At 41.6% G+C, this 10071-nt stretch overlaps 2 protein-coding genes across 14 annotated transcripts in view; both read left to right on the forward strand.

The window, feature by feature from the left end:
* rbm47 (RNA binding motif protein 47) overlaps positions 1–6631 on the forward strand; it is a 29510-nt gene extending 22879 nt beyond the window's left edge. For 8 of the 13 annotated variants that reach the window (XM_019876502.1, XM_019876504.1, XM_019876500.1 and 5 more), the window contains 3 exons: positions 251–460; positions 3059–3249; positions 3542–6631. In XM_019876502.1, coding sequence (XP_019732061.1) covers positions 251–460; positions 3059–3249; positions 3542–3790 — 650 coding nt within the window. In that variant the 3' untranslated portion in view covers positions 3791–6631. The remainder of the gene's footprint in view (positions 1–250; positions 461–3058; positions 3250–3541) is intronic. The other 5 variants (XM_019876507.1, XM_019876509.1, XM_019876511.1 and 2 more) reach the window with 3 other exon arrangements.
* A 2007-nt stretch (positions 6632–8638) lies between these two features.
* Positions 8639–10071, forward strand: part of zfp91 (ZFP91 zinc finger protein, atypical E3 ubiquitin ligase) — a 9753-nt gene continuing 8320 nt past the window's right edge. The window contains exon 1 of the mRNA XM_019876498.1: positions 8639–9701. Coding sequence (XP_019732057.1) covers positions 9304–9701 — 398 coding nt within the window. The 5' untranslated portion in view covers positions 8639–9303. The remainder of the gene's footprint in view (positions 9702–10071) is intronic.

Raw genomic sequence — 10071 nt, forward strand, 5'->3', positions numbered from 1 at the left:
AACATGGCATAGAACGTCACGGAGCCCAGACACAATTTACAAGTCAGAACATTGCCCCTGAAAGAGAATCAAGTGGCCCTTCAATAGCTACACTCTGAGCTCAAACCACCATTGTTTATATTATTCAATTTGCATAAGCACTGCAAAATGACATCTCATCCTTGTCCATTAGCACGTTGTCTATCGCAAGAATTTCAACAGAAAGTCCCAAACCATTACCCCAGTAATCCGATGACCTGTTGTATTCAAGCAGGTACTGTGCGAGGTCGTGGTCGCGCCGCCACGGGTAACCGTACCCCTGGTCCTCGGGGGTCATACCTGGGGGGTTACTCTGCCGGTCGTGGCATCTACAGCCGCTACCATGAGGGTAAGACCAAGCTGCCCGAAAAGTCCTATGAACTGATGCCCAGTCTGGAGCTTGCTGCCTCCGTCAACCCAGTTGCCATCAAACCAGGCACAAGTCAGTGAGATAGACATAGCCATCCCTACCCTCACCCATCTCAAAAGCCTTTACTAAACCCTTTCCGTCTCCTTCTTCTTCTCGCACTGTTCTTGCATAGAATACAGGCAATGACATGGATGGTCGTTTCATGTATTTCTGTAAGAACTCGTTCTTTCTGTCTTTCTGTCAAAATCAAAATAATAGTTGTTGCCGGATGGACATGCTAAACGGCTGCCGTTGCTGATTGATTCAAAGAAGAAAGATTTGCTTTCTTGCGTGATCAAATGGTAACTGCTATTTGCTGCTGATGCAAAAAAAGAAAATTGTCCTACGGAATGTTCAGACTGATAACAACATTGACCTAATCAACATGTAAATTGGCTGTACATTCAAGAAAAAGGGTTTGAAATTTATCACAGCAAATCTAATCAAATCACATATCAAGCATGAGGCGGTGGGTTTCTTCTCAGTTTCAATGTACCGAAAAGCGCAACGCATCAAAAAGGTTAGCGTTGATGTTGTCAGAGCAGCAGTTTAATCAGAACTGGTTAGGTAAGATAGATAGTTTTGGATCCGAGAAAATATTTCTCAACTAAAACAAGTGAGACAACTGAGCAATGGAACATCTATCTTGATGGAAAATACCGGTATGCTTTCACGGTGATAAACCTGTCAAGCTAGCATTTTTTTTTTACCCTTTCATGTAATTGCAGCATGATGTAACGATACAGCAGTTGTACAAGTGCTTGACATTTCCCAGCCAATCTCAATTGGCTTTTACACACATGGATGTGAAAAAAAAAACATTTGGTAAAACAGGACATCTGGAGTGTCAGGTTACTACTGTACGTTGCTGGCTCACAAGGTGGCTGCATTGTAACCAACGCTCCATGCTAGCTTGATAAAATAGGACCAAGGAAGTCCAGTAATAACTATTTGCTTTATCATTAATTTAAATCAATTTGAAAAGGGGAATAGGAACATTTGGGTGACAATGCAAAATAAATAACGACAATAAGTTCACAATAATTCATCCCTCGGTGATGTTGTCTGTCTGAACATTGAATTGTAAATAATGTTAACTTTCTCTTTTCAACCTTGCAACTCCAGCTTTTGACTGAATTGTTGTTTCACATCTAATCCAACTCTAAAAACATGGGTGTATTTTTTCTTGTTGGTTTTCTTTTTTTTGTCAGTAAAAAGTGAAAGTTATTCTCTGTGGCAAACACCTCACAGCACATTCAGTCAAGACTGGAATCAAAATTTGAACCTGTCTCACAGGCATTTTCTTTTTTTTTTTTTTAAATTCATTCCTATGTGTCCACTCTTCTGATTTCTCATCGAAAAGAGGAACAGTAACACAAAATAGCAACATTAGTGACATTAAGTGCACAATGTTCAATTATTGTTTGCGTGACTTCCTGCTGATTCAAATGAATGACTGATGACGTTGTCACCAACTACAGATGAAAACGAAAGTTGACATTCCGAACCTAACGTCAAGATGAGACAACCGTACTGTCATGTGTCAAGTTTCCTTGGGCAGTGGTTAAGGGCGGGACTTTACTCAACTGTAGAGTGCTTGTAATTAGCTTTACAATGGCAATGGAACGCGCCATTATCCAGCAGTCCCTTTATTCTTGGTTTCACTGCAGTTGGAGGTAAGACAAAGACAATGTTAAGTGTCTCCATGTTTCATACGCAGACTTGCATATGTCTATTCGAGTCGACACAAAACTATGCTGATGCGTATATTTTTTGTCCCGTGTTTTATTGATTACGTTGTTTTCCTCCATTTCAACTCAGCCTTGGTTTATATATGCAAGTATAATAAAAAATAAAATGGCGTATGTACCTGTAAGCACATGGGGATACGTCGTATATAAATGGAGGGGAATCGCTCTTAAGCAAATGTTTGGTTCTTCTTCACAAATAATATCCACACACAGAATAGAGCCGTGTTGAACTTTTTTTTTTTTTTAACACTAGAAAACTTGGAGGGAAGGTGGAATGTTGTTGAGTCGTCAACAGTAAAATCTGATGGGCAATTCATCCTGAAATATAAATCAAGTATTGAATAGATTCCATCATCATAAAGCAAGACGCAAACAATACCTCACCCACCACATAATTATTCTTGTCTTTTATTGATATTGCAAGATTTGCCTATTTTGAAAATCGGAAGCTTTGTTACGCGACTGGAGCTTTGATAAGTTAGAAATCAGTAGTTTGGTCAGGTGTGGAAACACAGGATTACCCCTAAATTGGAAAGACCTTTGTCCATCGGAAACAATGATGACGTTATGCTCATTCTAAAGGTGTGCGCCTGCGTGTGTGGTGAAGCAATGTGGTCAATCCAAAATTTAGCACCATTCTATTCTAAATCATATTCAAACACGACCCGCTTATCATATTCTTCTCTTCTAACATACATTCTCTTCTTTAGCTTCTTCTCTTTGATCTGTACCATTTTGTGTTTTAGTCGGTGTGACTTTTTGAGCATGGGTGGATGTATTGAATGTGCTGGTCTTCTGCTGTTAGCCAGATGCTACATCGCATCCTTTTTTACTTCTGTGTGTGATCCAAACCGCCACTCACTTCTGTGTCCGCCTGCAGTGGCATTGCCAACTCTGGCCGGGCAGTACCCAGTGTTCAGTGCGGCCCCCGCGGCCAAGCTAATGGAGGAGGGCAAGGTGCACGCAGTGGAGCACCTTATTAACCCTCTGGCCATGCAACACCCTGAACACACCTCGGCTCCTGCCGCCGCCGCCACAGTTCTGCCGGTCTCCACTCCTCCACCTTTTCAGGTATGCGCGCCACCTCTTGTCCCAAAAATATGAACAAATGAAGAATGTGCAGCCACATTTCACAGGCATGCAGTAGTTCCTCCTTATGACTGCATGTTTCCTTGGTAGCTTATTATTTAGACTTCTATTTGAAGGAGTTGTCAAGAGGATAGAAATAGATGTGCTAAATTATAGTTAACACTGTTAGAAGGGTCATCATGAGCAGTTGCTGTAATTAGTGTTGTTGAACTTGTTCATGTTCGGGATGTACAAAGCATTGAATACTTCAATACTCTCCCCCTTCATTCTACAGGGTCGTCCGATCACTCCCATCTATGCCATGGCCCACAATGTCCCGCGCATCCAAGCAGCCGGCGGCCTGTACGGTGCCGGATATGTCCCATTCACAAACTATGCGGCCAACACAGCTGCCCTGGCTGCCCTGCAGAAGAACGCGGCCGTTGCGGCTGCAGCATACGGAGGCTACGCCGGCTACGCCGTGCCGCAGGCCTTCCCGGCCATGGCCTTTCAGCTGCCCATCCACGATGTCTACCAGTATTGAGATGCGGTGGCTCGGCCTGCTTGAAGTAAACACGAGCGTTATTCTGCCTGTGACTGATCCACCCCTGTAACTTCTCAACAGCGGGCATTAAGAGTAAACACCTTTGGATTCGGAGAACCATTGAGCACACCCAAAGTGGCAGTGACGCTTGAAGAAACGAGTATGAGCACACGCGGTGGAACAGCGCACCCCACGTATGAGCCTACGTTTAACCTGAAACAAAGGCAACTTCATGGCACAATTTTCGATGCAAATTTTATGAGGCGAACTGCCGTTGGAGGAAGTTGACTTCGGTGCGGGGACGGCCTCGTCTCAACTGTGAGCAAAATTAACAAAACAACGCCATCTTGTCAATGACCCACGGCCTCGTCACCAGGTTGCTATAGCAACAAAAACCTGAAGGTACATTCAAGTATTTATGAAGAGATGACATATTTAAGGTTCTATACCGTAGGTTTAGCTTTGTATTTTAGGGGGTAAAGATACCTTTAGAAGTACAAGTGGGGGAAAAAAAGTTCAGAACTACTGACACGAGAGGATACCACTGAAGCCAACTGTTTTGCATATACTAATGAATGTCGTAGTATTTTTTTTCCAACTACTATATTTTAGTTGGGTTTTTTTTTGTTTTGTTTTGTTTTGTTTTTCCTTGTCAAGTGCTGTAGGTGTTGCTGTCCGTCCAGGCAGATTGAATGTTTATGCTTCAAACATACATGCCTGCTTGGTACTTATTTGGCTCATTTAGCTGTGTTTATGTTGTTGCGGTTCTTTTTAAATGAAGGTTTTCAAGCGGTGTGTTCAATGGCTTATAACTAGTTTGCTCGTTTCGGTGTCGCTGCTTTAACTATTTGAACACACTTCTTGGTTTATTTGAAGAAATGTCCCCAGTTGAATGTGTGTGCGTGGGTTTTTTTTTTTTTTGGACAGATAGAAAGCAAACATAACAGCATTTTTAATATATGAAAAATGGTGACATCACATATATTGTATGTTTTTTTCTCACTGGGGACTATGACTGAATGTGTCTCATTTATATCGTCTTTTTAGAATTCATTTTTGACTCGTGAAAGGTGAACAAAAATGCAAATACATTTGAGGCCTTTTCTATATGAACATTAGTGGCTACATGCTAACTAAGCTTACATATACTGCAGTCTGAGGATATTAAAAAAAGGCCTCACCACGGTGCCTTACACATACTTTTTATGCCACCCTGGTCTGTTTTTTGTTTTTTTGAAATCTTCCACCGTGCCTTTCATAATAAAGTCTGAAGTGGAAAGATTCTTGAATGGTTCTGGACTTAGGATGACTCACAAGTCCAGTGAATTTGTGGTGTTGCAGTATTGGGGTAACGTGACAAGGCTACCTCCTCCATATAACAACATTCGCTTCATTCCTTTACCCTCCTTCAAACTATGGAGACAGATGAGGAGATGCACTCGGGCTACTTGACTGTTGCATTGTCAATCATCAGTCACACACTAAAAAAAGTTGTTTTTGAGCAGATTGGGTTGCTTTTACCAAAGGCTATGTTCATTACTTTGACCTTTTGTAGATTTAGCTGATTAGTATGGATAGTTTTTGCATCTTGTTGGATCAAAACCTCGACCCAACTTGCTAGGTAAAATCCTCAACTGAATAAATAACCCATCATTGGCTGAGTCCCTTTTGGACCCAGTGCTGGGTTAGCTACGTCACCCACTTTGGGTTACTTTTGACCGTGCAGTTTCAAGAGTGTAGAATCAGTCCTCTGTGGTTACACTCATGAATGTTTTAATAGGCACTTGTAAAAAGAAACTCTACACATGTGATCTCAGACTGGAAACAACTGGAGCAATACCCGACCTGGTGCTGAGACAATAGTCATTTTTATGGGAGTGCATTATTTTAACTGTTTATTATTGTTCTTATTATTCTGAAGGAGATCCTATCAGTCTAAGTCAGGGTTCCCCCACACTTTTTCAGCTCATGGCTCAAGTTATGAAATTTGCTCCACCTCAGGATCATAAACTTACCAAAACATTACCTGTAATGCCAATGATTCAAATCTACATCCATGCATGACAGAACAGGAGACACAAAAGAAATAAATGAAAACAAGTTTGTTTAGTCCAACTCACCATTTTAAATGTCCACAACTGGTGACAACTACTTTTATTTTTCTTGTATGATGACAAATCATCAGGATATATGTAATTAATATATGCATTATACATGCGTTGGGTATGAAGTGAGAAGAAAAGGTCTAATATATTTGATAACTTTATTAACATTGTTTAGAGATTTTTCAAAAGTCGAAGTAACAAAAGTAGATTTTTTTTTCCTGCCAAAGTGTCCAACAGTTGAAAGAATTCACGTTATTGTATTTTGTTCTTTTCTTATTCTTGTTTTTATTTACTATTTGGAACTGGATTATGTTTTGAGTGGGTCTTTAAGCTCCAAGATGACAACTTTGCAGTGCTCTTTACCTAAACTGGAGTCCGGTCTTGGCCAAGCTATAAAAACAAGTATGCTCCAACCGGCATTAAAAACATGTTTGTGCGTTTGACAAAGGTCACTTCCTACTTGTGGCTCACTCCAAACTGCTGCTTTTCTTTCATTTGCTTGCATTTCACCCACATAACAAACACTGATCATTGGTGTGGAGCTACACAGAAGCCTAGTTTAACCGTAGGTGTCACAATACAAACTCTTCGTATGTGCCTTATTGCCAACAAGTGCTTTACCTTTGTAGACCTATGAAGACTGACTTCTATCAGAGGGGTTGCATTAAAAATACATTTTTTCTGCCTTGTTATATTTATAGTAAGAAATAGATAAATAAAAGCATTTCCAAAATCAGCAATGTGTCATTTCTTAGTCTGTGGTCCTCATCTGACTTGTTCGTCTTTTTCCAAAGAAAATGCAAAACACAGTTGCTCAGTTAAATCTTACGAATCTCACTGAGGTAAAATATCAAGCGAAATGTTGATCTCTTGCATGTATTTTTTTTCTTAACATTTTGGCCAAATACCTAATTGCAGACTTTAAGAAGTATTAAAATGAAAGGTTCCACCGTGTTGTGTTTTTATCCATTCAGTTGGAAGGCTGTTGTGGAATTTGGATTCCATCTTGTACTCTTTAACTGGCGTCACAATTGCTCCCAAATTTTGTAGGAATAAACTCTCAACTATGACTGTCACACTAACTTTTAACAACATAATAGTGGAAACTTTTTTTAAATGGCGACGTCGGGGGCGGGGTACGATCATAAATGTTTTGCAAGGCAGAGGACTTTGGCACCAACCTTGGTGAATGGACACATATCCTTGGCTTTGTACATCAACTATTATCAAGCGCTTTGGCAAATGTTTCATAAACTCCATTGCTGTGGATCAACTTTGCTCTAGAAACATGGCTGCACACACCAAAGGGTGGAGGGAGGATTCGAAAACAGAAGTCGAGCAAATTGTCACCACCTGTCAGCTGACACCACAGTCTTGTGTTAACATGGGAAACCCATCAGGGATTTTGCTGTATTTCATTGACGCGCAGGCAGACAAATTCAGCCCTCCACGAATACGCGTGGTGGATTCAGGCAAAATACGAAATAAAAGAAAACTCCACCCATGCACAGTTAAACTACACTTTGCACTGGACCTGCACTGAGCATGAAAATAGGACCCTTTGAATAATTTTTTTGAAACTATAGACCAAGTCCTTAGCGACCTTTTAACTGGACTCTCTCAAAGGACCATCAAACAGCTGCAGCTCCTTCAAAAGGCCGCAGCTATGTGTTGCCTCTTGTGCAAGCCATAAATCACCAGCTTCAGGCTTTTGAAAATTGTGTCTTATGTGGAAAAAACACACACTGGTAAGGTGTTCTTTTGAAGATATCATTGACTGTTTAAAAATATTTTGCTACTCAGTTCACATTACCAATGTTATGGGAACACATTATTTTAATAGCATAAATATGCAGAAGCTAACTAGCTCTTAAGCTACAACATGCGGCATGTACCGGTAATATATTTTTTCTCTTAAATAAGGCCATGGATGAGAAATTACTTGCTGCTCTGAATCTGTTGCTGCTGTAACACACCCTGCTTCCCGAAATTATAATTATCAATTAGGGCGTTGTTTATCATGGACAGTAAAAGTTCATTTTTTTCTATTTACTCAGGCCGATGTACTTGAGAACATTTCAGGCACTGATATCAGTGGGACATGTTGCTGCCTTTAACACAGAGAGCACATGTTTGATTCCCGGTCAGTGACCCAATGCTGGTCCCAAGTCGACATACATAATTGGGGTAGTGTCAGGAAGAACCCACAGGTTGAAAACTGCTCCTAACAAATCACGTGAGAAACTTGCTGTGGCAACCCTCTGACAGGTCAAGCCAAGAGTCAAAACAACACCTTAAGAACATTTCAGAGTCTGTACTTTTTCTTTCTTTATTTCTTTCTTTCTTTTACTTCTGTACCAGAGTTGATAAGTACTTCTATTTTTAGCAACGTTATTTTTTGAACAAGTATAGGTACTTTTACTTAAACACTTGGCAATAATTTTGCCACAACTGCTGGTAGCATTTTAGTTAAGCTTGGTTGCAAGTCACGCCAACAGACACATTTTATAGTAAGTGGCGCTATCTAGTGGCTATGAGCCAACATTGTTGTGAATGTTATTTTAAAAAGCAATATTGGTGCTGGTGATCATGGTCAGCCATTTTGGCTCCACCGATATTTATACTATGGGAAAGGAATATTTTAAAGGTGCATTCAACACAATAATGCTGGGCGAAATACAGCAATTTATATATAGGTAATTAGTATATATAAGGCAATTACAATATATGCATAGTTCTTTCTTTATCTACTACGCATCAGGTCAGTATCGATAACATACATAATTATTAAATATAACATTGACATAAAACGTGGAAAAATAATTACAACAAAAAAATGTAAAGCGCTATCAAAAAAAGATCGGGAGAATAAACTACTGTAGCCAGAATTTGAACTCCAATTCCCAAAATGCTCGACGGCCCTCACGACTGATGATGTTTTTTGCAGATCTACAATCGACGCAGCCGCAGTGTGAGCGAGTGCGAAACAGAACAACAGAATCCAGGTGATTTGTGCAGCTGCTAAAGCGCAGTGGCTCTCACCAACGTTTCCCCTCGATTTGTGTTTGGCTTAAAGGAGACGCAACAAAGCGCACAAAATGGTTGCGCTCCAGGCCCGCTAGAATAAGTAGGTTTACTATAGCTTTAAGAACGCGAAAACGGCGGCTGCTTCTTTAAGGTTATATCGGGTAATTTCCGAATAGATAATTAAGAAAAGTTTTCATTTTGTAATCAATAAATCGATGTGTATAATTTGCAACGAACCTTTTCCGAAAATGCTCCACAGTCGGATAGAGGCCTCTCAACATCAAAATGTCTGTATACTAGATGTGCGCTATTCCTCGTTTTGCAAGTAAACCATCCGGACTTTCTACGGAATTAAAGACGGGCTAAAGTGCGTTCTCGGTGATGGAAGCAACCAGCGACCGAAATGAAGATGTAAATAAAGGCAAAGAGCTGGTGGAGCACAAGGCCGCAGAGCAGACCCCGGCCCCGGGTGCGGCCGTCACCCCGCGGCGAGGGCTCAGGGAGCGGGGAGCCACCCGCACGAGATCCGGCGACCCCGCTTCACAAGCGGCCGTGAACGGAGCTACGCAGGGCTCTGGGAGGGTTTTACGCGACCGCTCCACTCGGGCTGTCCCGGCCTGGCTGAAGGGCAACAAAAGTGAAGAGGACGAAGACGAGAACAGCGCCGGTGCCAGCAAGCGGAGGAAAGTTTGCAACTCCCGTCGGAAGAAAAACGGTGACTCTTCGGGGTCGGTGGAAGCAGGTGATGGCGTCGCAGGTGACAGCCCGCAAGCCATTGAGTAAGTTTGAGCACCACTATTAATTAGGGCATGTGGGGAATTACAAACGTACCAAGTGACAACGTTTAACGTCAACAACGTGCCTTCAGCATGGTGCGTCCCCTTCGCTGCATGGGGAGGATGGGGCGGAACTTACCTGGCTTTTTAAGCCACTGTGGAAATGAGGTAAATGAGACTGGGAGACGACGGCGAGTTGTGCCCCATTTACAATATACACTAAACTGACTGTTCAGCAAGTGACTCTCTTTCATCCTTTTACGTGTATAATTCCTTAAAACCCAGAAACATGTCAACTCCCTCCCCTTCTTTAAAGGTACAGCTTTCTGGTGAATGTCCCTCCCTTGTGGGTCACCACACAAGCCCCCCCCCC

Source organism: Hippocampus comes, unplaced genomic scaffold (genome assembly GCF_001891065.2).
Source record: "Hippocampus comes isolate QL1 unplaced genomic scaffold, H_comes_QL1_v1.1 scaffold51, whole genome shotgun sequence".
Taxonomy (NCBI): domain Eukaryota; kingdom Metazoa; phylum Chordata; class Actinopteri; order Syngnathiformes; family Syngnathidae; genus Hippocampus; species Hippocampus comes.